At 39.0% G+C, this 27413-nt stretch overlaps 1 protein-coding gene across 3 annotated transcripts in view; it reads right to left on the reverse strand.

Moving 5' to 3' along the window:
- Positions 1-27413, reverse strand: part of si:dkey-100n23.5 — a 178324-nt gene that overhangs the window by 122778 nt on the left and 28133 nt on the right. For all 3 annotated transcript variants that reach the window (XM_062061738.1, XM_062061737.1, XM_062061739.1), the window contains exons 6-8: positions 26907-26994; positions 525-614; positions 29-67 (exon numbers count right to left, since the gene is read on the reverse strand). In XM_062061738.1, coding sequence (XP_061917722.1) covers positions 29-67; positions 525-614; positions 26907-26994 — 217 coding nt within the window. The remainder of the gene's footprint in view (positions 1-28; positions 68-524; positions 615-26906; positions 26995-27413) is intronic.

Consider the following 27413-nt stretch of genomic DNA (forward strand, 5'->3'; position numbering starts at 1 on the left):
GATGGCGGCGCTGAAAGGGTCTACTTACATCCCAAATCTCCAGGCTACGTGATCGTCTGTGATCCAGCTGGAGGAAGAGAGAGAGGAAAAGAGAGAGAGGCTTGTGACTGCGGAGAGGGTGGGTGGATGGGAGGGGGGGGTGGGGGTGGGGGGGTGCACGCAGCTGTGGCTATTAATAAGCCAAGAGTGGAAAAGAGAGCGGCGAGCCTGGGAGATTAAGGCTCCGTCCCAATTTTCATTCCACGTCCGGCTCTCCTTGGCCCCCGTCGTCTTTTCCCTCGGCCGCTTAACGACTCTCCAAACAAACAATGATGCCTCTCCAGCTCGCCCCAGAGAGAGAGCGCAAAGAGCAGGCGCTTCCAAATGTTTAAAGATGAGCTGATAATTGCCCGCTTTTTTTTGTGGTTTTTTTTATGACGCCGGGTCTTATGAGGGAAAAGGAGCCTGCCGGGAGCTGGAAGGAGGCCAAAGCTGCGTCTCTACTTGATGTGCCGCCGCAAGCCTGACAAAGCAAAACAACTCACCACCAGGCTCCTGCAGGGCCGTAGGAACCTTTGAGCAGAGGCAGGGAGGCCATGACCAAGGGCACCCCCCACGCCATCAGATGGTAGACGCTGACAAACAAAGGAGGAGACAAGTTTCAATGTGGAGGACAACAAGAGGGAGCATTTTTGTAACTAGTTTCCACAAAATTCATTATTTTTACCACAACTGTCAATGCTATGTGGTTTATTCATAAGCAGGATTATGTGTAGTTATCCGCACTGTAAAAAAAAATAAATCCTATTTTTATGATTAATTTACTCTAAATTTCTACTGTAAATGTTCTATTTTTTTTTAAATAGTTTATAAAACTGTAGAATTTAAGACATTATCTGTAAATAAACAATCCGCCTGTTATTTTAAGTAATATGCCAGTAATGACAAATTATGTATATTTCTATTTTTTTTACAGAAAAATACCAAATTAATTATACATAGCATTTTCTGTTTTCTTAAATTACTTTCAAATTCATGCAAAATGACAGTAATTATCTTTCATTAAATATGTAGCTTGTTATATAAAAGTCTATGTCCATACTAACAATCTAACACAGGGGTGTCAAACTCAAATACAGAGTGGGCCAAAATGTAAAAGTGAACAAAGCCGCGGGCCAATGTTGAACAAATGAACCTTTAACGTCCTCTACGAGCTGACGTCACGTCCGCTCTTCATCCATTCTAACATCGTTCAGACCCAGTCACAAGATAAGTGCGGCTTCTGTACGCACACACCAGCGAATGCAACGCATACTTCATCAACAGCGATACAGGTCACACTGAGGGTGCCAGTATAAAAAACTTTAACACTGTTAGAAATATGCGCCACACTGTGATCCACACCAAACAAGAATGACAAAACACATTTCGGAAGAACATCCGCACCGTAACACAACATAAACACAACAGAGCAAATACCCAGAACCCTTTGCAGCACTAACTCTTCCGGGACGCTACAATATACACCCCCGCTATCACCAACACCCCCCCCCCCCCCCCACACACACACACACACAATTACACCTTGTAGCGTCCCGGAAGAGTTAGTGCTGCAAGGGGTTCTGGTTTGTTGTGGATTCACAGTGTGGCGTATATTTCTAACAGTGTTAAAGTTTTTTATTCGGCTACCCTCAGTGTAACCTGTATCGCTGTTGATGAACTATGCTGGCTGGCTGGCGTTTGGAAGACTCCCGGGAGGATTGGCGGGCCAGCTTTAGTGTTAATTTTGATATCGCCTCAAGGGCCAAGTGAAATTACACGGGGGCCAGAGTTTGACACCCATGCTGTAGAATAAAGGTATTTTTCTGCAGAACTGTTTGCATCGTCACTTTATTAAAGGTGGTTGATCTTAACAATTCAGAAACAATCTGTAAAATAATGTTATTTTTCTGTGGAACTGCCAGCATTGTCACTTCATTAAAGGTGTTTGATCGTAATCATTTGGGAAAACTCTGTAGAATAAAGGTATTTTTCTGCTGTACTGTTTGCATCATCCCTTTATTAAAGGTGGTTGATCTTAATCATTTAGTAAAAATCTGTAAAATTACGATATTTTTCCGCAAAACGTTTCATGAAAATTTCTGTAACTTTAATGTTTTTGATCATTATTTGGTTTACAATGTTTTACATTAATTTTATGGTTTTCGTTTGGCAGCCGCAGCTGCCAGTAGATGACCGTTTTTTTACAGAATTTTTTTTACAGCGCAATCAATTTCAACAAAACTGGCTTTACCAACGCATTTTTATGTCATTTTTGATGAAATTCAAGATTGAGCAATTGTACGATGTTTCTAAGGAAAATGGACAATTAAAACTAATCTCCAAAAAACTATAGATTACATTTTTATTGCTCTTTGTTGTTGTATTATATGGGCTGTTTGCCAACTTTCCAATGTATTTTCCACAGTATGTCCCGCCCTTGTACTTACATAATGACATAATTACATACGTAACACATTGAGTGTCGTTAGCTAACGTCGTTGAATGTATATTCTATTATAACAACAACATAAAAGCAAATTGTTTGTTGGTTCTCTTGGACTGTTTTTGTATGTGTGCACGCGCTCCCTGTCGACGAGACAAGGTGAGTGACCGTCGTAAACATCAATCATTTTATTCGGGCCGGTAAAAATGTTTTATTACATCAACTTTGTAATTGTGAAAAATATAGACAATTGTCGAACAGAAAGTCAACGGTGTTCTTGTTACATTTGTTTGCTTTGAAAAATGTAAGTGTGAACAAGTTGCAAAGAGCACCTTTAAGTTTCCACAAAACCGAGCATTATTACCTCCGACAATGAATTTACTTTTCTTCTTGGTCAGCAGGATTACGCAAGATCTCCGCAAAACGAAAAATACATTTTGTTTTTCAGCCCTGTTACGCAAACATTTTGAAACGGGTTTCCAAAAGAAGTCACTTACTTCTGCTATTATTTTCAGTCATGCATTTTTATGTTGTTTTTTTAACCTTACTCTGAGATGTCCGACATCACAAGGCAAGTTTTGTCAGTATGAAAATGTCCAATTTTGCCTACCAATTATAAAGAAATGGACAAAACTGTTGCTTACTTTGGAGTTAGTATTTTTATTAACTAGATTATGTATTTATTTCTAACCAGTGAGATAATGCAAAATGTTCTCAGCCAATCCAGAAATCCAAAATTTGAAACTAAGGCTTGTTAACGCAGCCAATTTGTGCATGTTTTAATTGCTTCTTTTGTATATTAATTAAGCAACCTACGGGTGTCCTGATACAACCTTTTTATTTCCGATACAATACCAATATTGAAACATTGAGTAGTGGTCGATACTGATATCGATGCAATACGATATGAGTAGGAATCACACATACTTTATTTTGTAGTGTGGAATGCTAGAAAAGGTTTGATTCAGTGAAATTACTCAAACAGAGAACAATTGTACAGGAATAAAAACATTAACCTATTTATTACTAACCATGTGGAATTGACGTATGCTGTCTTTAAGTTGAGGTAAAGTGGTACTTTTTTTTCCTTCTTAGCGACACCCAGTGGCTGCAGTAGGTTTAATAATGCGGACACTTTTGTTACTGGATGCTTTGTAATACAATTCTGCCTTAGAGACTTTGTATCTGTAAATAATATGCAAGTGTAATTATTTGAAGCTTGTTTGTATTGGAACATACTGTATATTTTAGACTGCAGTATTGTATAGTTATATCGTATGTCTAGCGTCAGGTGCTATTGTGTGCTTGGCTGTTGTGTAGCTGCAAGCTCCTACTAGCCTATAGCCTACCATGTTTATGTTTTGATAATGACTTAACTAAAAGAAAAGAAAAACCAGCCACCTTGTGTGCTTATTGGAAGACATTTAGATGTTAACTGGCTATTCATCTTTGCACAAGTAAAGATGCTGCAGGACTGCTTCTATTAGAGCTCATATCGGAGATTTTAGAAGCCAGACAATATAATCCTGTTTTTTGGTTGATATCTGACAGATATCAATATCAGATCGGAAAACTCCTGTTTCAAACATTTCTTACTCTCCACAAAACTGACCTTGAGTATTACGCTCATTTTCTTAGCACATTTGCTCAGTATGTCTGATAATGTAATGTTGTTTTCTATGCTCCTGTTTGCTTTATTACGGTCAACTTTTCACAGTGATTTCAGGGAAGTTGTTTGCAAAACCTAAAGCGAAGCAATATTAACCCAACCGATTATTGTAGACCAGCACCCATCGTATTCCTCCTCACCCGTGTTATTTATTCATACTATACCTTATTCTGCTGCAACTAATTCAGACGTGCAAAGAAGCCTCACACAAATGATATCGCTGTATATCCTTCTTTGTCTCATTTTGTCCACTAAACTTTTTATGCTGTGCATGAATGCACAAACGTGAGCTTGTTGATGTTATTGACTTGTTGGAGTGCTAATCAGACATATGCTAATATGCTATTTAGGCTAGCTGTGTGTACATATTGCATCATTATACCTCGTTTGTAGGTATATTTGAGTTCATTTAATTTCCTTTACTTATGTCCTCTGTGTATTTAATTTATATTTGCATGTCTCATGGCATATTGTCAGTATGTAATAAAGATTGCCTTTCTGATAGTTGTTTGTGTGCCATGTTGTTCCAGACCACAGCAAACTATACCCAGCTTGCAAAGATTGTAGTAAACCATTAGTAGAAGACAGCCTGTCGCTTCCTTTAACTTGGACACACACATCTATACCTTTAACTTGGACACACACATCTATACCTTTAACTTGGACACACACATCTATACCTTTAACTTGGACACACACATATATACCTTTAACTTGGACACACACATCTATACCCTTAACTTGGACACACACAACTATACCTTTAACTTGGACACACACATCTATACCTTTAACTTGGACACACACATCTATACCTTTAACTTGGACACACACATCTATACCCTTAACTTGGACACACACAATTATACCTTTAACTTGGACACACACATCTATACCTTTAACTTGGACACACACATCTATACCTTTAACTTGGACACACACATCTATACCTTTAACTTGGACACACACATCTATACCTTTAACTTGGACACACACAACTATACCTTTAACTTGGACACACACATCTTTACCTTTAACTTGGACACACACATCTATACCTTTAACTTGGACACACACATCTATACCTTTAACTTGGACACACACATATATACCCTTAACTTGGACACACACATCTATACCTTTAACTTGGACACACACATCTATACCTTTAACTTGGACACACACATCTATACCCTTAACTTGGACACACACAACTATACCTTTAACTTGGACACACACATCTATACCTTTAACTTGGACACACACATCTATACCTTTAACTTGGACACACACATCTATACCTTTAACTTGGACACACACATCTATACCTTTAACTTGGACACACACAACTATACCTTTAACTTGGACACACACATCTATACCTTTAACTTGGACACACACATCTATACCTTTAACTTGGACACACACATCTATACCTTTAACTTGGACACACACATATATACCCTTAACTTGGACACACACATCTATACCTTTAACTTGGACACACACATCTATACCTTTAACTTGGACACACACAACTATACCTTTAACTTGGACACACACATCTATACCTTTAACTTGGACACACACATCTATACCTTTAACTTGGACACACACATCTATACCTTTAACTTGGACACACACATCTATACCTTTAACTTGGACACACACAACTATACCTTTAACTTGGACACACACATCTATACCTTTAACTTGGACACACACATCTATACCTTTAACTTGGACACACACATCTATACCTTTAACTTGGACACACACATCTATACCCTTAACTTGGACACACACATCTATACCTTTAACTTGGACACACACATCTATACCTTTGGCCATTCTAAGCCAGTCATTTGCAGGAGTTATCTCACACTTTGAGAGGCCTCCGTTTTACTAATGTTTTCCAATGTTGTAAAAATGTGTACAATACATTTCAACATTTCTGTTAACAAAGATTTGCGTCAGCCTGCGACATTTTGATAGAAGGCTAATATAGCTAATATAGACAGTTACATCATGTGTTGCCTTCATTATAAGACTTATATAAGACGTTTAAAGTCATTTTGATAGTAGGCTAATACAGCTAATAAAGACACTTTCATTATGCGTTGCGTTCATTATAACACTCACAGTATATAAGACTTTTAAAGTCATTTTGATAGTAGGCTAATATAGACACTTACATCATGTGTTGTCTTCATTATAACACTTATATAAGACTTAACATTTTTGCGGCACGAGACAGATTATTATTTGGTATTTTTGGTTCAATACGGCTCTTTCAACATTTTGGGTTGCCGACCCCTGGACGAGGAACACACTTTAAGCCATAACAAGGAAAAAAAACACACAAGTTAAATTATTCGGGATGTAACGGCATCAAAATCTCACAGTACAATATTATCACAGTATTAAGGCCACGGTAACAATATTATGTGTGCAAAAAAATTACTTTAAAAATGCCATAGTGTGTCAAATTAAATGGCAGGAATGATTAGGATAAACACATTTAATGTAATTGAACACAAACATAATGCTAAATAGTTCTACTTCTATTTATTACAACAAACAAGTGTTTTTAAGTGCGGGAACATCCACTGTGTCTCTCAACTTTTGCTCTCTACGTCCTCTATGCTGAACATTTTTAAATCCGTTTGGAAAATGCAGTTTCTCAGAAAAGTTATCTCACATTAGGGCTGGGCGATATATGGAATATACTGGATATATTGCGGGTTTGTCCCTGTGCGATATAGAAAATGACTATATGGTGATATTGGAGTATACATTCTCACACAGTTGCTTTTAGCTGTGGGCATTACACTACAGGCTCTTCTCACTCTTTCTAGTCTCTCCTTCTCACAGACAGCAAGCGCACCTTCTTACATACGTCACATACGTATACGCCCTCACGCAGCAGAGAGGTAGCAGCATGGGTAACGTTAGCTGTGGTGCGAGTGGTAATACGAGAGAAAGAAGGTGCGACTCTGGTAACAAATGAAGGAAGAATTAATTCCCAAGAAAAACAGCAGGGGTCCATCGTCTGGCGGTGGTTTGGCTTCAAGCGGGAATATCAGATCAGATGAGATCAGAAATAATTTATTAATCCCTGAGGGGAAATTAAATGTCGAACAGACAACCGTAATTTGTCAAGTATGCGGCAAAAGCGTGGCTACAAAAAGTAGCATTACTGCTAATATGTAGCATCATTTGAAAAGTCACCCGCTAGAGAATGAAGAGTGCTTGAAACTCCGCATGTCAACATCTCCGTTCGGTGCCACACCAACAAAATGCCCAAGCAACCATTTCCACATCAACACCGTATGAAAAACTAGTCTACAACAGAAGGAGATAACGTCCGCAGGAACCTACCACATAGTGAAGGACATACACTATTTGATATGCAGCTCATTTTTATTTGAGTGATATCTTGTGTGACATCATGCACAAAAGTGCACTTTATTTGTTTTAAACCAGGGGTGTCAAACATACGGCCCGCGGGCCGGAACCGGCCCCCAAGGAGGTTCGATCAGGCCCGCAGGATAATTTGAAAGTGGAAAAAATGCATAAAAGACATGGAATTAATTTTTTTAATTCGCTGCAATTCATGGATTATCCGCTAAGGGGCGCACTCTTTCCATCAGAGTAGAAGACAAGCCGCATCACTGAGACAGACTGAAAACAGCAGACGGTATCAATGCGCCATCTGCTGCTTGTTACGACGTTGTTAATACCTTGGTCTCTACCTCTCCGCTACACCCTCATTAGCCAAAATGTCGTTATCCAAACGGAGAAAAGTAGATAAGGAGTGTAGAATTTTCAAAGAAAAATGGACCACGTCCTATTTATTTACAGAGACGCACGGAAAACCTTCGTGCTTGGTGTGTTTGCAACAAGTTTCGGTATTGAAGGAATATAATATTTGACGCCACTACGAGACTCATCACAGCGAAAAATATGACGGCTTGCAAGGACAACTGAGAAGAGATAAGATTAACGAATTGCTGGCGGGTCTGAGGAAACAGCAGTCAACTTTCATCCAGAGCCGAGAAGTCAGTGAAGCAGCGGTAAAAGCCAGCTACCTAATTGCTAGCGAAATAGCATTAGCATCGAAGCCGTATTCCGACGGTGACTTTGTTAAACGATGCATGATAAAGGCGGCTGAACTTGTATGTCCCGAGAAGCGACAAGCTTTTGCCAATATTAGCCTGACGAGGAATACTATAGCAGAGAGGATTTTCTCAGTGATGAATATCAATAAAACAAAAATGCGTTCAAGGCTCACAAACAAGCACTTAAATGACATTCTGAAAGTGACAGCTAGTCAGGACATGACACAGATTTACAGGACAGGCGAACACTTTCTTCATTACACATTTAAAATCACTCTGCTTAGTTTGTAAGGTGTACGCAGGGATTACATTTAGATTTTATATGCGTATGTGTAAGTGGTTTAAAAATTCCTTTCTTTAAATGTCTCATTTAATCTTAAAGTGCATTACTATATTTTTCAGTACCAATTAAAGTTTTGTGCCTTTGTACAATCAGTGGGATCAGTTGCAATGCATATTTGTGAATGATAAAAGTAAATTGCACATTTGTCTAAGGAAATATGAGGTGTTTCATGAAATGTTTTGTAAAAGGATAGTTCATTAAATTTCAATATTTTCCTAATGTTCTTGTGCTTCTTTACACCAAAACAAAGGAAAGACATGATATTTTGGTTATTTATAGCAGAGTATGGTATAATTTTAATGGTCCGGCCCACTTGACATCTCCCTAGGCCGTATGTGGCCCACGATGCGAAATGAGTTTGACACCCCTGTTTTAAACTATTGTAGTGGCCTTATGTACAGAAAGTGCACTTTAATTGAGTGTTGTTTTGAAATGTCATCTTAGTGACATCATGCACAAAAGTGCACTAATAGCTTGTTTGAAAATGTCTCTGACAATCTTGCACTTTCTGTTGTAAAATGACATGAATGTTTGTGCCACTGCTTAATAACTGTTTCATAAATACACTTTCTCTGCATGGAAGTTTAAAAGTAGCATATATTAATGCAGTATGAAGAAGAATGTTTTAATGTAGACACATAGAATCATCATATTGCTGTGATTATATGCATCAAGTGTTCATTCAAGGCTAAGGCAAAATATCCACATATATATGGTGTATCGTGACATGGCCAAAAAATAACGAGATATTAAAAAAAGGCCATATCGCCCAGCCCTATCTCACATTTTAACTTTTAATAATGTAAAAAACTCACAAATTGACTTTTAGCTTTGCTGGCTTCATCTTTTCCGGGTGATGGTATCTTATTATGTGTGTAGCAGTTGCTTTCCTTTAGCACGGTGGGCATTGACCGAGTCTGTTTTGGCTTGGAACACTCCAGACGGACGTGACGCGCTTAATTACTTCCGCCACAGAGGTTATGTTTTTGCCAGGGTTGGTTTGTCTGTTTGGGAGCAACTTAACTCATTTATTTTGAAAAACAAAACAATTCCTCTTATCGACTACAAAGTGGAACACATTTCACTTCTTTCTTCATCTCTCTCTCTCTTTTATGGCGCTGCACAGAGGATTCTGGGAGATGTAGTTTTCTTTCCAGATCCGCTAAAGCAAAAGTGCCAGATAAAAACCACACCCACCAAGTTGTCTTTTGATACCATCACGCGTAACGGCATTATTGCAAAGATTTTGAAACCGCAATACCGCGGTATCTACAACACCGTTACAGCACTTTAAATTACTAGTAGATATATCACATTGTATTCTCACAGGTTGCTAGCATGGAAGCTGTTAACAGAGTTAGCATTTGTGTTATGTTGCCCAATCTTTAACTAGTTTCAAAGGGAAAATCCACCATAAAGAAGTGAGAGGGTGAGAGGTTAGCAAGAGATAGCAAACCCATTCAGGATTTTCGCGTACATTTTTGTTGTTTTATGTCGCTGTTTTAATAACATTACGCAAACTCTCAGCAACCAATTTTGGCAAAACTTAGCGAAACATGAACGTGAACAATATTATCATCGCCAATTGAGTGACTTTTATATTGCTCAGTTACGTTCTCAGTGATCTTCTGCAAAAACTACTGAAACTTTGTGTAGATGTGATCGATTGACAGAACTAACTACATTTTGGCAATTTGGTAGCGATCCCAATCTGGCGTAGATCTACGCTTTACAGAGTGCCATTCCAGTTAATCAATTATTCTCCTCCTTGCGTCGTTCACGCCTCGGTGCTTGCGCTGGTGCCGTTTCTCCCATGCAGGAAAGGCCTGAACAAGGCAATATAAAGCCTAATTACCCCCACCGCAGTGCAAAGGTTGATTTTTGAGATGGGAGTTCTGCAGCAGAAACACAAACAGGGTCTCAGTTCTCCCTCAGCAGGTGTTTGCCATAATTAAATTTGAGAGCTCAGCTGGGTAAATGGTGGGGGGGAAGAATCTACGTTTATTTTTTTTTTGCATTAATCAGCTTACCTTCATAGGAACATCTGAAGAAAGCTCAAGGGGCTAAAACAGCTTATCATTCAAAAATGCTGGTGGTGGGGGAGGCAGAATTATTGGCTTTGAAAAACCATAAGTGTGTGTGTGTGTGTGTGTGTGCGTGTGTGCGTGCGTGCGTGCGTGCTTGCGTGCATGTGTGTGTGCGTGTGTTTTTTAGACGTGAAGAAGGTGTGACTTTTAGAGTTGGCCATCAATAGTTTATAGAGCGAACAGCATTGCCCGCTCAATAGAGTGGAAGTCCTACCATGACTTCTTTGGAGCGTGGTCAATCGAGCAGAGGTGACAGAGCTGACACACACATATTCTTGGTGTGTCTCCCCACCACACACACACCAATCAACACACTCACTTTCCCTCTCTTTTTCCATTTGACTGCATTTCCCGCCTCTGCAGCCGTCTGATGGACACCAGTGTGAATATGTGGGAGGCGATGTGCGGCTGGCTGCTGGTTTAAATAGAACAAGGCTGGTGAGTGTGGGAGAGAGCCATAGAGGACCCAAAAAAAGGGATCCAGCGAGCCCGGAAAGTGCGTGTACAGTATCCTTCAATCAAGCATAGGAGGGAGCATGAGAGAAAGGAGGGAAATTAGACATAACGACAGAGGAAATGGAACAAAGTCAGACATTTGTGTAAAGGTTTGTTGTTGTGTTGTATTGTGTCGCATCATAATTGGACTGAATTGGGTTGCATCAAAAATTGGAGTAAACTACAAACACTGGTATAAACACTTTTTGAGGTTGTTTAGGGCCACAACCACAAGAGGTGACCGGCCTCTTTAGTAGCTGAAAACTACCACGCTCGACGTGCTCTGCAGGGGTTTGCTTGTTCTGAATTGCCTCATGGATACAATCATACTTTGTCTCTACTTTGTCTTTTAGTCAGCAGTTAGTCAACATGTCCTTTGTAATAGTTCAGTCTAGCGGCATCGAGGCCACGTCCATTCAAAAGCTCTAAGAGTTAATTGCTAATTTAGCAATAGTCATAATGACAGATTTGTGGCCATATTTATTTTTAACAATCACACTACCTGAAAGATATAGTGTCTAAAGAAAGTTTAATTTTTGTTTGTTTTTTAAAAAAAATATTTTTTCCATTTATTGTGCTTTGTTTACCTTTTTTAATTAATGCCCAAGCGGAATAGTAACTTTTAAATTGCCTTCACGGCGGTAAGAGATATCGAATAGTTCTCTATTCATAATAACTTTAAACATTATCTGAAATATAAACACATGAACTTGGACTATTGAACATATTGCATTGAACTGGAATTTAGTTATCAGTGAAGACTTGTTTTATTTGTTTAAATGCGATTATTTACAGTATATACAAATATTTACTTAACTTTTGAATACATTACTTCTTAATACAGGGGTGTCAAACTAATTTTTACCGTTGGTTGCAGTTAGCCTCAACGTGCCACCTGTAACTGCACAAATGTACAATGTATCCATATGATATTATGACACAAATGGCCCTGTCATTTGATTATTATCATATTATATGCCAACAGAGCTGACCCTGCTGGGGTGAGTTGTATTGGTAATGTAACTGAATTATATTGTATCCTAATTGAAGTTAATAATATTACTTTGAATTGTATTGCATCAAAAACTTGAGTAAATTATATCATGTTGAATTGTACTTGGAGTGAATCGTCTTATATTGTAATTCAAGTTATTTTTGTATCGCGTCACAAAAGCAGTGAATCATATTCTGTCACATCGTAATTGCAGTAACTGTTAGCATATGTCATGTCACATCGTAATTGCAGTAACTGTTAGCATATGTCATGTCACATCATAATTGTGTCACTTCATAAAGTAAATAAAATTGTATCGAGCTGTAATCGGAGGGAATTGTATCGTATTGCGTCGCAATTTAAGTAAATCGTATGGCTTTGTAACTGGAGCAAAATGTATTGGATTCAATTGGAATTGGAATAAATCGGTGAATCATGTTACAATGATCGAAGTGAATCGTATCGTAGCTAAATCAGATTGAATTGTATTGCTTATAAATTGGAGTGGTTCATATTGTACCTATGTTGGAGTGAATCGCATCACATCTATAGCGGAGTAAATCGTCTCGCATCATCATCAAATTGAATCGAATCGCCTCTAAATCTGAGTTAATTGTATCACATCTAAATCAGAGTGGATCGTATTGCACCTAAATCGGAGTGAATTGTCTCAGATTTAAACCAGAGTGAAACATCTTGCAATTAAATCAAAGTGAATCGTATTGCATCAGAATCGGAATGAATCGACTCGCATCTTAAATGGAGTGAATCGTCTTGCATTTAAATCGGAGTGAATCATCTTGTATCGAAATCGAAGTAGATCACCTCGCATCTAAATTGGAGTGAATCGTATCGCAACTAAATCGGAGTGAATAGTCTCGCATCTAAATCAGAGTGAATCGTATCGCATCTAAAATTGGAGTGAATTGTATCCCATCTAGATCGGAGTGAGTAGTCTCCCATTTGAATCAGAGTGAATCGAATTGCATCTGAATCGGAGTGAATTGTCCCGCATCTTAATCAGGAGTGAATTGTGTTGCATCTAAATTGTAGTGAATGGTCTCACATCTTAATCAGAGTGAATCGTATCGCATCTAAAATTGGAGTGAATCGTATCGCATCTAGATTGGAATGAAACATATCGGATCTACATCCTTGCATCTACATTGGAGTGAACTGTCTCCCAATTGAATCAGAGTGAATTGTATCGCATCTGGATCGGAATGAATAGTCTCGCATCTAAATCAGAGTGATTCGTATCGCATCTAAGATTGGAGTGAATTGTATCGCATGTTGATCGGAGTGAATAGTCTCCCATTTGAATCAGAGTGAATCGTATCACATCTGAATCGGAGTGAATTGTCTCGCATCTAAATCAGGAGTGAATTGTGTCGCATCTAAATTGTAGAGAATGGTCTCACATCTAAATTGTAGTGAATCGTATCGCATCTAAATTGTAGTGAATGGTCTCACATCTAAATCGGAGTGAATTGTATCGCATCTAAAATCGGAGGGAATCGGATTGCATCTAGATTGGAGTGAAACATATCGGATCTACACCGGAGTGAATCAAATCGCATCTCAAATCGGAGTGAATCATATTGCATCTAGATTGGAGTGAAACATATTGCATCTAGATCGGAGTGAAACATATCGGATCAACATCCTTGCATCTACAACGGAGTGAATTCTCTCACAGCTACATTAGAGTTAATAGTCTCCCATTTGAATCAGAGTGAATCATATCACATCTGGATTGGAGTGAATAGTCTCGCAACTAAATCAGAGTGAATCGTTTCGTATTTAAAATTGGAGTGAATTGTATCGCATGTAGATCGAAGTGAATAATCTCCCATTTGAATCTGAGTGAATCTTATTGCATCTGAATCGTCTCGCATCTAAATCAGGAGTAAATTGTGTCGCATCTAAGTTGTAGTGAATGGTCTCACATCTAAATCGGAGTGAATCGTATCGCATCTAAAATCAGAGTTAATCAGATCGCATCTAGATTGGAGTGAAACATATCGGATCAACATCCTTGCATCTACATCGGAGTGAATTGTCTCACAGCTACATTAGAGTTAATAGTCTCCCATTTGAATCAGAGTGAATCGTATCACATCTGAATCGGAGTGAATAGTCTCACATCTAAATCAGGAGTGAATTGTCTGGCACCTAAATTGTAGTGAATGGTGTCACATCTAAATCGGAGTGAATCGTATCGCATCAACACTGGAGTGAATCAAATCGCATCTCAAATCGGAGTGAAACATATTGCATCTAGATCGGAGTGAAACATATCGGATCAACATCCTTGCATCTACATCGGAGTGAATTATCTCACGGCTACTTTGGAGTGAATAGTCTACCATTTGAATCAGAGTGAATCGCATCGCATCTTGATCGGAGTGAATTGTGTCACATCGAAATCGGAGTGAATCGTATCGCGTCTCAAATCGGAGGGAATCCGATCGCATCAACACTGGAGTGAATCAAAACGCATCTCAAATCGGAGTGAATCCTATTGCACCTAGATCGGAGTGAAACATATCAGATCAACATCCTTGCATCTACATTGGATCAGAGTGAATCGTATCACATCTGGATCGGAGTGAATCGTATCAGATTTAAATGAGAGTGAATTGAATCGCATCTAAATAGGTGTGAATTGTATCACATCATAAATGAACGACTCCTAGTAAATGGCACTGTGATTGGAGTGAAGCGTATGGCAAGAATACTTGGATATTATAATATAAGTATTGATGGTGCTTTATCACAATGAGAAGAGCATTAATTGTCATTAAAAAATGTGGTGTGTTAGAGTTGCAACCTAAAAGGAAGAGGGAGTAAGCGGAAGGAAAGAACACGCTCTCCAGTAGGAGGAGAGAAACAAATGGTGAAATCAGCGCTGCCGTTCCCTGGTGTGATGACTGGCGCGGAGGAGAGGAGGAAGAGGAGGGGGAAGGCAGGAGCGGAGGGCGCCTTGTCAGGAAATCAATGTCGAGAGCTTGCCGACACACCGGCCTCAGCACACACACGCACACACACATGCACACACACACGCACACACACACACACACCGCTCGCTCGCTCGCAGCGCAGCAAGAGGGAGCTGACGAGGTCCAGAGCGCGGCGCAACATGGGCTTAATGAGGCACAGCAGGGCCACGCTGCTGCACGCCTATTACACACACCTGCATGCACATCTGCACGTGCACACACACACACACACCCACGCACGGCTTACCTAGAACCCTACCTCCTCCTCCTCCTCCTCCTCCTCCTCCAGCCGCTGACATCTCGCTGCCCTCAGCCTGAATCCGCCCTTCAAACCCGCATTAGCATACATGCGCACGCCGCTCTTGCATGCACTTCAATCAGTCTTGGCTCATCCCGACTCGTCTCTCTCTCTCTCTCTCTCTCTCTCTCCTCTGGCAATTTGTTCATTCATAAACCATCACAATGAGCCATCAGAGCGCGCGTGTGTGTGTGTGTGCGTGTGTGTTCTTGTATTTCTACCCTTCTTGAGACATCAACAAGGAAAAGTAGCTTCCATATGAGGAGGTGTGAACAAGTGATGACATAAATCATTGTAACCAATATGGAAAAGCATCGCATGTACTAGAGACTGTCTCATTAGCACCCCTGCTGGTGACATCTATCAAAATGAGGGTGGTCCCAAAAAGGAGGGATTTTTCAAATTGACAGTGTGTCGCTTTTAAAAGTGCTCCCCCTCTGGTCAACATATGAAATAACAGGTGTATTTAAACATTTGAAGTGCTCCCCCTCTGGCCAACATATGTACTAACAAGTGTGTGTAAGAAATTGGCCAAAATGTATTTAAAAATTAATAAATAAATATGTATATGGTGACATACTGTAATAACTTGAAGTAAATAATAAAGATTAAAATTTAAATACAAACACAAAAATAAAAATAAATTATAATTAACTAACAGCAGTCTTTTTCTGACAATGTGTCGACTTTTTTCTTATGAAATTGGGAACAATTTCTCATATTCTTTCTGTTTCTGTAATATTGCAATATTTTCTCGTAAAATTATTCCGTTTTTTATGTAAAATTATTACTTTTTAATGCAAAATGGGGACATTTGCCATATGAAATTCTGACTTTTATCACAATATTGCCATTTTTTGTTGTTGTTCTTGTAAAATAGTGACATTTGTTGAGTGAAATTATGACTTTGTCATAATTTTGCCAAGTAAAATTCAGATTATTATTATAATATTGCAAAAATTTTTAAAGTTTTATTATAAAAATGTGACTTTAGTCGTGTAAAAATATACAACTCTTTTCATAAAATTGCCAAAATGTTAAGCTTTTCTTGTAAAATTCCATCCTTTATCATAATATTGCGGCAATGTTCAGTTTTCATGTAAAATGTTCACTTGCGTTGAGTAAAATTACGACTTTTATTATAATACTGCTAAAATTCTAAGTTTTTCTTGTGAAATTGTGACCTTTTTCTTGTGAAATTCCAACTAATTTTTCACAACAAGCTTTTTAATGTTTGCGTAGGATGTATATATTATTATTGTTGTAAATACAAATATTTATATAGCTAGAAAAGGGTGGTCCCAAAGATGTAGGCATTTTTTTAGAGGTCTGAAGAAGGTAACAAATACAAGAATGCGTGTGTATGTGTGTGTGCGGTTGTGTGTGTGTGCGCGCGGGCGGGAGTTTGGCTTAGAGAAGCCTGAAGGGTAATTGTGCATGCGTGCAACGCCACGTCCCCGCCCGACTAAACACATACAGCTTACGTATGTGCAGTCGATTCACGAAAAAGCCCCTCGACACTAACCGATTAACAGGAACTGGGGTTGTATTTTTTTTCTTCCAAAACAAAAGCAGCACCTCCTCCTTCCATGCGAGTCCTTGATAAGGATCGGCTGTGAGCCTATTCCAGACCGCCAAGCAGGCATCGTCCCTGCGCTCATAAACCCGTCTCTTGCTGAGTTATACCGCCATTATATCCTCCGGCTTATTGCTAATCAATGCATGGGAACTCCCACGGGAGAGGGCGGAACCCGACCTAACACCCACCGCTCCCAAACAGGACAAGTGTGCACACCTAAGCACATCCACACAACGCGAGCGGGGAACAATCGACTTGGCCGGGCGGAGAGCGGCTGCTAATTTGTTAAAGCCGCTTGTTCTTCCACCCACGGCGTGCATTCTTTTTTTTTTTTTTAATGTCCTACACACGCGCGCGCGCGCGGAAATAAATTCACGCTGTAGAAAAGCGCTCAGGGGAGTTTGAGCGACAGGGACGCCGAGCCACAGAGCGTGAAGATGTGTGTGTGTGTGTGTGTGTGTGTGTGTGTGTGTGTGTGTGTGTGCGTGCGTGCGTGCGTGCGTGCGTGCGTGCGTGCGTGCGTGCGTGCGTGCGTGCGTGCGCGCGTGCGTGCGTGCGTGTGTGTGTGTGTGTGTGTGTGTGCCACACAAGCTCACACTTAGCGGCTGACACTCACTCCCTTTTCAATTAGAGTGGCGGCTGGCTGGAACAGAGAAGGAGGCAAGGAGGGGGAGATGGCTGTCAGGGCTCTGCGGGGAAACACATGCTTTGCCTGGGTGAACACACACATGCGCACACACGCACGCACACACACACACTCCTGCGGTATAGCGGGCCGCTACAAAAATAAGACACGCGAGCCGAGGAGCTATTCCGCCGCCCTTGCTTGTTTATGCAGAACTTATCAACGCCAGCAATATGGCGCCCCAGCGGGTGGATTTGAATAGCGCCCGAGCATCAGCGTTTTTAATGAGCCGCGCCGCCGTTCAAGGCTGTCCCAATTACACAGACATCAGTGCAAAGGGGGGAGGGGACATTGTTTTCCACATCGCGAGCCCGGGCTTCCCGTCTTCTCCCGTACGGGAGGCGGAAAGAGCGGGCGATACCGGCCTGAACCGGAAAACTAGACAGGCACAAAATGGTAAATGGCTTATACTTGTATAGCGCTTTTCTACCTTTTTAAGGAACTCAAAGCGCTTTGACACTATTTCCACATTCACACACTGATGGCGGGAGCTGCCATGCAAGGCCCTAACCACCACCCATCAGGAGCAAGGAAGAAGTGTCTTGCTCAAGGACACAATGGACGTGACTAGGATGGTAGAAGGTGGGGATTGAACCAGGAACCCTCAGGTTGCTGGCACAGCCACTCTCCCAAGTGTGCCACGCCGTCCCCCACAAAAACCCTACGCCAAGGTTGCACTGTTCACAGGTAAAAAGAAATGGTGGGAGCGTTTGACAAAGGTTTCCGCAACCAGCAGTATGCGATCTGACAGGGATGAGGAAGTCCATGCTCTGTCATAATTATCCTGGTAAATCCACAGCAAATTACCGGCTGATCATTTTTGATTATTTCACAGTAACATTAACAGTATTTTACTGTGAAATATAAGTGTATCATCTGTTGTAATGTTGTACTACATTTCGATTGCAGTATTTTACTGTTAAAAATAATAATACTAACATTGGATTAGATTTAAATAGCGCTTTTCTCGACACTCAAAGCACTTCACAGAGAAATGAGAAGCCATTCACTCCACATAGTGGTGGTAAGCTACATTTGTAGCCACAGCTGCCTTGGGGTAGACTGACGGAAGCGTGGCTGCCAGTTAGCGCCTACGGCCCTCCGACATACTTGCCAACCCCGACTTAAACAAGTTGAAAAACTTGTTCGGGTGTTACCATTTAGTGGTCAATTGTACGAAATATGTACTTCAGTGTGCAACCTACTAATAAAAGTCTCAATCAATCAATCAATCAATCAACCCTCCCGATTTTCCCGGGAGACTCCCGAATTTCAGTGCCCCTCCCGAAAATCTCCCGGGGCAACCATTCTCCCAAATTTCTCCCGATTTCCACCCGGACAACAGAATTGGGGGCGTGCCTTTAGCGTCCTCTCTCACCTGAAAAGGAGACTATTATACATGTGTCCGTTATCCATAGGTTGATCTATAAGCCATAAAGTAGGCAGGCACGGAGCTATTTCTCAGCGTGTGTTTATTCCAACCGGCATGTTAATACACTGACACACAACATCCCGATTCCCATCATGCATTGCTTCAAAACTACAGCAAGTAGTCATGTCCAAAAACATAACAGAGACAAAGCAGAAGAACGAAGAAGAGACATGGAGACGACGAGTAAGAAGAAGAAGTACGCTTGCAAGTTCCAAAATGATTGGAAAAAATAATTTCAGTCATGAACGGAATATATATATATATATATATATATATATATATATATATATATATATATATATATATATATATATATATATATATATATATATAAATATACATATATATATATATACATATATATATATATATATATATATATATATATATATATATATATATATATATATATATATATATATATATATATATATATTTATTAGGGCTGTGAATCTTTGAGTGTCCCACGATTCGATTCAATATCGATTTTTTTTTTCAATTCAACACGATTCTCGATTCAAAAAGGATAATTTCCCGATTGAAAAGGATTGTCTATTGATGGAATACATAGATTTCATCAGGATCTACCCCAGTCTGCTGACATGCAAGCAGAGTAGTAGATTTTTGTAAAAAGCTTTTATAATTGTAAAGGACAATGTTTTATCAACTGATTGCAATAATGTACATTTGTTTCAACTATTAAATGAAGCAAAAATATGACTTATTTTATCTTTGTGAAAATATTGGACACAGTGTGTTGTCAAGCTTATGAGATGTGATGCAAGTGTAAGCCACTGTCACACTATTGTTCTTTTTTATAAATGTCTAATGATAATGTCAATGAGGGATTTTTAATCACTGCTATGTTGAAATTGTAACTAATATTGATACTGTTGTTGATAATATTCATTTTTGTTTCACTACTTTTGCTTTGTTGTGTGTGGTGTTTGTGTCTCCTCTCAATTGTTGTGTGTGGTGTTTGTGTCTCCTCTCAATTGTTGTGTGTGGTGTTTGTGTCTCCTCTCAATTGTTGTGTGTGGTGTTTGTGTCTCCTCTCAATTGTTGTGTGTGGTGTTTGTGTCTCCTCTCAATTGTTGTGTGTGGTGTTTGTGTCTCCTCTCAATTGTTGTGTGTGGTGTTTGTGTCTCCTCTCAATTGTTGTGTGTGGTGTTTGTGTCTCCTCTCAATTGTTGTGTGTGGTGTTTGTGTCTCCTCTCAATTGTTGTGTGTGTGGTGTTTGTGTCTCCTCTCAATTGTTGTGTGTGGTGTTTGTGTCTCCTCTCAATTGTTGTGTGTGGTGTTTGTGTCTCCTCTTAATTGTTGTGTGTGGTGTTTGTGTCTCCTCTCAATTGTTGTGTGTGGTGTTTGTGTCTCCTCTCAATTGTTGTGTGTGGTGTTTGTGTCTCCTCTCAATTGTTGTGTGTGGTGTTTGTGTCTCCTCTCAATTGTTGTGTGTGGTGTTTGTGTCTCCTCTCAATTGTTGTGTGTGGTGTTTGTGTCTCCTCTCAATTGTTGTGTGTGGTGTTTGTGTCTCCTCTCAATTGTTGTGTGTGGTGTTTGTGTCTCCTCTCAATTGTTGTGTGTGGTGTTTGTGTCTCCTCTCAATTGTTGTGTGTGGTGTTTGTGTCTCCTCTCAATTGTTGTGTGTGGTGTTTGTGTCTCCTCTCAATTGCTCTGTTTGTTGCACTTCTGAGTGTTGCTGGCTCGGCTTTGCTTTTGGAATTGGATTGCATTGTTATGGTATTGCTGTGTATTGTTTTGTTGGATTGATTAATTTAAAAAATAAAATAAAATTTAAATTTAAATTTTAAAAAAATAAAATAAAAATATAGATTTTTTAAATATGAGAATCGATTCTGAATCGCACAACGTGAGAATCGCAATTCGAATTCGAATACATTTTTTCACACACCCCTAATATATATATATATATATATATATATATATATATATACTGTATATATAAGAAATACTTCAAAATATTTCCACCCCCCGCTATCCCCCCCTCCCCTCTGTAGCACTTTGAGATTCAAGAAAATTAAAGTGCATTATAAATAAAATGCATTATTATTAGTAGTAAAACATGTCTTAAGACATCCTAACATCAAAGGGGTTGCGTGCAACATTTTCCTGGATGCACCAACTTTGCAAACTGTTGTAAGCATTACATGCCGCCCTCTTCTGGCTTTTAGCACGTAATGACGACCGTATACAACACACGTAACTTTGTGTGTTGTTAGCCAATGACAGTGATTCATCAAAGTTTAGCTTCTAACATTAGCCATTATTGAATGTGTATACTACTGTAACAACAACATGACTGCAAATTGTTAGTTGCTTCTCTTGGACTGCTCTTGTGTATGTGCACGCACGTGTATGTGCACGCACGTGTGTGTGCACGCACGTGTGTGTGCACGCACGTGTGTGTGCACGCACGTGTGTGTGCACGCACGTGTGTGTGCACGCACGTGTGTACAAGACAGCGGTGAGCGACAAGCATGAAGGCCAGACACTTTTTTCGGACGGACAAGCAATTTTTATTCAATATATTTAGTAATTGTTTTGTTTTTTTGTAAAAATGGTGAAAAGAAAAATGTAATATCCATCCATCCATTTGCTACCGCTTGTCCCTTTCAATGCCTAGCGCTGGATTTGTGTAAATAGTGTCAAAGCGCTTTGAGTTCCTTAAAAAGGTAGAAAAGCGCTATACAAGTATAACCCATTTACCATTTAGTTTTTTCGACCACGTTGTGGTAAATGACCTGTTTCTGCAATCAGCAGCATGCGCTCAGACAAGAATAAGGCAGTACAGATGGCAATGAACAAGAATTATTCAGAAGCAATTCCACACATAGCCCAAAATAAAATCATAGCTAACCACAACAAAACAAGTCTAACTCCATAAAGGGATGTGCCATTATGAAAATTTCATATCACGGTTATTGTGCCCAAAACTATTACGGTTATAAATAATATAATTGTATTGTTGAATGTGCTGAAAAAGTACTTAAAAACAGACTGAAATATTTAAATATATATTAAAAAAAGAAGAAATAAACAGACACACAATATACTTTCAAAAGAAGAAAGAATAAGTATTTTTCTGACTTCTTATAAGGGAACTGCACTTTTGGGGGGAATTTTGCCTATTGTTTACAATCATTAAGAAATATTTAAGATAAAACTGAGCTAACTTGTTGGTATTGCAGCGACAAAGGTATTGCAGCACAACAAGTTCAAAGGGGAACTGCAATTTTTCTGGAATTTTGCGTATCGTTCACAATCACTATGAGAGACAAGAAGACAAAAGTTTTTGGGTTTTTTGCATTCGATCATGTAAAAAATTGGCTCATTCTAGGTACCTAGCAATGCAGCTAATGGAAGCAATCAATTCTACCTCTAAATCACTTAAAAATGCATTAAAAAAACATCACCAATACTTTACTTACTTTCCGTAACCTGTAAAGTAACCAAACTGTAGCGACATTAGTATTGTAAGAGCGAACACTGAGGAACACTTTTTATATCGTAGTAACACATCAGCGTGCTTCAGTATTAGCCGTAAAAGCTAACTACGGCAAGAGATAAGCTAGCTTCTACGTCAGCACGAAACACGTTTGAGTTTGTAATGCACAAAACTGAGATAGAACATCGATCTGTACTGAGTGAAAAACAAACAATTATATTACAGTATCTGTAAAGTATTAGCCCACATTTCATGTTTTGTTTGTACACAGCTAGCCAGTCTGTCATGATACACACATTACAGGCTGCGTGGATCCTGATCAATATAAAGTGTGACTCACTCGATGTGTCTCTTTGGTCCAGCTGGCCAGGGACGTTTTTTTAGGTTAATTATGGCTAAGCACTCCATTTATTTCAAAATAGCTTGGCTTCAAATTCCACATTTTGCAGCTTCGACTCACTTTCACCTCACTCTCTCGGCTTCTGTCTGTTTCAACGTTTCATCCTCTTCTTCGTGCTCGCTTCTGGAAGCAACAGTCAATCTTTCGTCCATTTAGCTTAAAAAAGATAAAATTGTGAATCCTCATTTGTCCAAAAATAGTCATCGTTGTTTGTTACCAAGTCTGCCATGATTAGAAGACACACCAGCGTCTAGGAACACACTGAAAGTCGGACGTGCGATGCTATAGAAACAGAAATCAATGTGCGGAAGAAGTCAGCCCTGGAAATGATTAAAATGATCAAAATACGGTAAATATTAAACAAATTACATATTGTTATGAATGTGTCTGTTACTACATAGTAAATATACTTGCATATAAAACGTTGATGGAGGGTTTTAAAGTTGTCTTAGAGGGCTTTGAAGGCTACAACGGTGACTCTCATTAGCTGTATCTTTCAAGCGTTCTTTACCATCTTTAAAATCCTAATTTAAAAAAAAGATGTATGTTCTTGTCTTTCATAATGATCGTGAACCATAAGCGAAATTCCAAAAAAACGTGTACATGTAGTTCCCCTTTAAAATACCATTTTAAAAGGAAACAGCTACTCGATGATGGTGCCGCTAGCATGAATGCTACATTGACAACAAGCAGAGGACAACAAACTACGCTGCGTCAATGTTGTCAACAAAATACCACAGATGAGGTGGACAACCACCCGCATGTAAACAACTTCAAATCTGTGAAGACCAAGTCCTGCAAGAAGATGTCCTTCAAATCACCACAGCTGATCAATACCTTGGAGAGGCACTTTTACAGCAGGGATAACTAACTGTGCTACCCAAATAAGAGCATCAACTTCCAACCACAATTTGCACTTTATTTTGCTTACTGGAGAACATTGGACCTGAATAAGTAATCACAATGAGCTGGGGTCACACTCTACATAAAAAAAATATCAGCATTGTCATCTGAAAAAGTAAATACGTTTGTTTGTTTTAACTAAAGAAGAGTAAATGCAGATTTAAATGGTTAACTATGTTTAATTGAATTGTTGTTGAGTGTGTTTACTACATTATTTATTAGCACCAGTACCTTGTTTGCTATATTATTGCACTTTCAAAATGTGCACTTAGTTCTTACTATACTTACTGTCACCAAGTTTTGAGCAAATCAATGACTTGTATGACATAATTATTTGTATCCAAATATTGGGGTATTTTCTTCAGCAAATGTTATTTATGCAAGTAAATAATAATCTGTGATGAATCAGGATTAATTACAGTTCAAGAGTGTGATTAATCGCGGTAAAAAATAATAATTTGACAGCCCTAATATTTCTAATTCACTTTATTTCATTTGCGGTTTCTGTGAAGTCACAGGAGTTCACTTCCTGTTGTATAGATGGCGTATTAATCGATCACTCATGTGCACATTTGCTCAGACAGTAATGTGTTTGTATACGTTTGTATTGGGGTAAGTTGTTTCTTAATGGGGAAAGCCGTTAATGTCTCTTGTCTTCATGTTAGCATTTCAACTAGTTGGCAAGCGAGCATATCTTGCTTCTCCAGTGAATCACCGGTCCATGAGTTTATGAAAGTGTTATCAATCACAGTTTTCAATCAATCAATTTAAAATGGTAATAGTAACCGTCGAGAGTTTTAGCGCGATTAATCAATTTACCATTTATCGTTACATCCCTACTCCATAAGGCAAACCAAAATGAGTTGTTACCTCTGCCGGGTGGTTGTGTAATTGCTGTGGTTAGTTACTTAGTTAGTTGCAACATAACTTAAAACGTTATGGGCAGATTTTGTCCAAAAGTCCAAAATGGGATAAGAAATAATGGATTAGATTTTACCTAATGCATTGATCTGGATCATTTAACTACGTAACCTTTCATTAACGCTTCTGTGTGTGTATGCTCGCTGCCCCCGCAGAGACAAAGCGTGTGGATGACTGACAAGAGGGTTCACTCTATTCCTTTCAATCCGCTGTAGACAGATCAAAAAGTTATGGGTGGATTTTCATGAAACATTCAGAAAAAGTTCCAAAGTGGGAATAACAAAGAAAAAAATGGTTACATTTTGGGGGGTGATCCGGATCATTTTTACTGTTACCTCTTGTTTATGTTATGAGCTACAACTTCTGAATGTGGAATGTGGAAATAGTGTCAAAGCGCTTTGAGTTCCTTAAAAAGGTAGAAAAGCGCTATACAAGTACCACCCATTTACCATTTCTGTGCGTGTGTATGCTTATGTTCCCGCCTCCTCCCACAGAGACAAAGAGAGTGGATGACTGATATAGGCAACTGATATACAGTATAGATAACCCAAACAGATACGGGCAGACCTTGATTAAACGTTCAGCAAATGTCAGAAATAGGATAAGGAACAAGTGATTACATTTTGGGGGTGATCCGGATCCCTGTCTGGATTCAGGACTTTTCAAAAAACTATCGGGGTGAGGCCTGGCAGAGAACTGCCCTCTTCAAGTGTTTTTTTTAGTTCAGGAGTGTCCAAATGTTTTCCACTGAGGGTCACATTTGTATATTTCATTTCCAAAACCAATATAATATGCATTGTAACCATTGGGCTCCCATGTATTTTGGTGAATGTGAAAGGTCCCGGGGACCCAAAAGGGCCTCAGTCACTCAAGTGTTAAAAATAAGTCATATATTAGTATTTTATTTTACTTCCAACATCTACATATCTATAGATCAACTTCAGATCTATCTGTTGCCATATTTTTTTAATTGATTAATGTTTTATGCTTTTTTTTCCAAAGAAACCCCTGTTTTTTTTATGGCAAAAGCAGAAAATATGCAAAAATGTTCCCCAAACATTTTTCAAAACAGAATATTTGATGTGAAGTAATAGGAGCCTTAAAAAGGTAAATAATTCATATCAGCATTGCTTTTGATTCATTATTATTTTTGAACGATGACAGTTTAGAATAAATCTGGCTAAAGTTCTCAGGGATCCAAAAAGCCCCAACTCATAAAAGTGTTACAAATAAATCATTTATCAACGTATATTATTTTTACTTTCAATGCTTGAATGTAAAGATCAACTTCAGATCTTATAATCCGTTAATTATAAGTTTTGATTATTTTTTGAGCAATTGTGTTATTGGTGTCAATATTGCAACATGTTCTCTTAACATTACACATGTTCGCTCTTTTATTCAAATGTATTTTGGTTTTTTTAATAGTATTTTTTAAATGTGTTGCGTGCCGTAAAAAAATTAGCCGCGGGCCGTATTGGGCCCCCATGCCGCACTTTGGACACTCCTGTTCAAGTTCATTACAGTATTTGCAACGTACAAAAAAATATGAGTGCACTACTAAGCTGTGACCAGCAGAGGGGCAACTGTCTTTTTGGGCTTACTGTCTTGGAAACAGGAGTTCAAAATACACAACATAGGGTGTGGTAAATAGGAGGATGACGTAACACAGGGGTAGGGTTCAAAGTGTTGTTTTATTTATGCTCTCGCCTAATATTGTAAAAAGTAAATAAATCATTAGAAGCTCACACAGTGGAGATAGGGCATTACTGCTGAGCATATATTCATCTACATTGATTTGGTGCTGAATAAAGATAGTGGCGTTGTGTTGTGTTTGTTTGTTGTACAAGTGGACTGGACTCTAACATTGGCACAGTCCAGTGTGTCTGCACCAAAAACGTGTTGTTTTTGCAAAATGAACCTCGTGTTTTTGCATGTGGGAGAGGTTAATGTTAAAAAAAAATGGAGCTGCAGGAAGTTCGGGTGAGGACACCGTGGCGGATGCAAGGTTACTGTGCAGACAACAAACAGAATGAACCTTACTCACATTTCATATTTGCTCGTGCTCATCTCCCGGACCAGGTTAAAGTACAGGTTCAGCGTAATGAGGCAAACCCAGGCCAAGGCACTCCAATCTGAAGGCACAACAATACAAATTTTTAACAAAGCTCTCTCTGCCACACACACATATACAGTATATATAAATATATACACACACACGCACACACACACTTAGTGTGTGTGTGACAATCATTGGTACTTTAACTTAACACACACACACACACACACACACACACATATATACGATCAATCTTCTTCATCCCATGTGTCCTGTACAGTATTGAATGCGTTCAGCTTACCTAATTTACAAAATTGTTTGATGCGGGCATACATATACTGTACAGTACTGTAAACGGAAAAAAAACATAGTAAATTTAAAAAATAACCGAAAAAACATGCACAGTAAATGGAAAAAAAAAACATCCTGGAAATGAAAAAACATATAGTGCAGTGGTTCTTAACCTGGGTTGGATGGAACCCTAGGGGTTGGGTG

The sequence above is a fragment of the Entelurus aequoreus genome, linkage group LG10, assembly GCF_033978785.1.
Source record: "Entelurus aequoreus isolate RoL-2023_Sb linkage group LG10, RoL_Eaeq_v1.1, whole genome shotgun sequence".
Taxonomy (NCBI): domain Eukaryota; kingdom Metazoa; phylum Chordata; class Actinopteri; order Syngnathiformes; family Syngnathidae; genus Entelurus; species Entelurus aequoreus.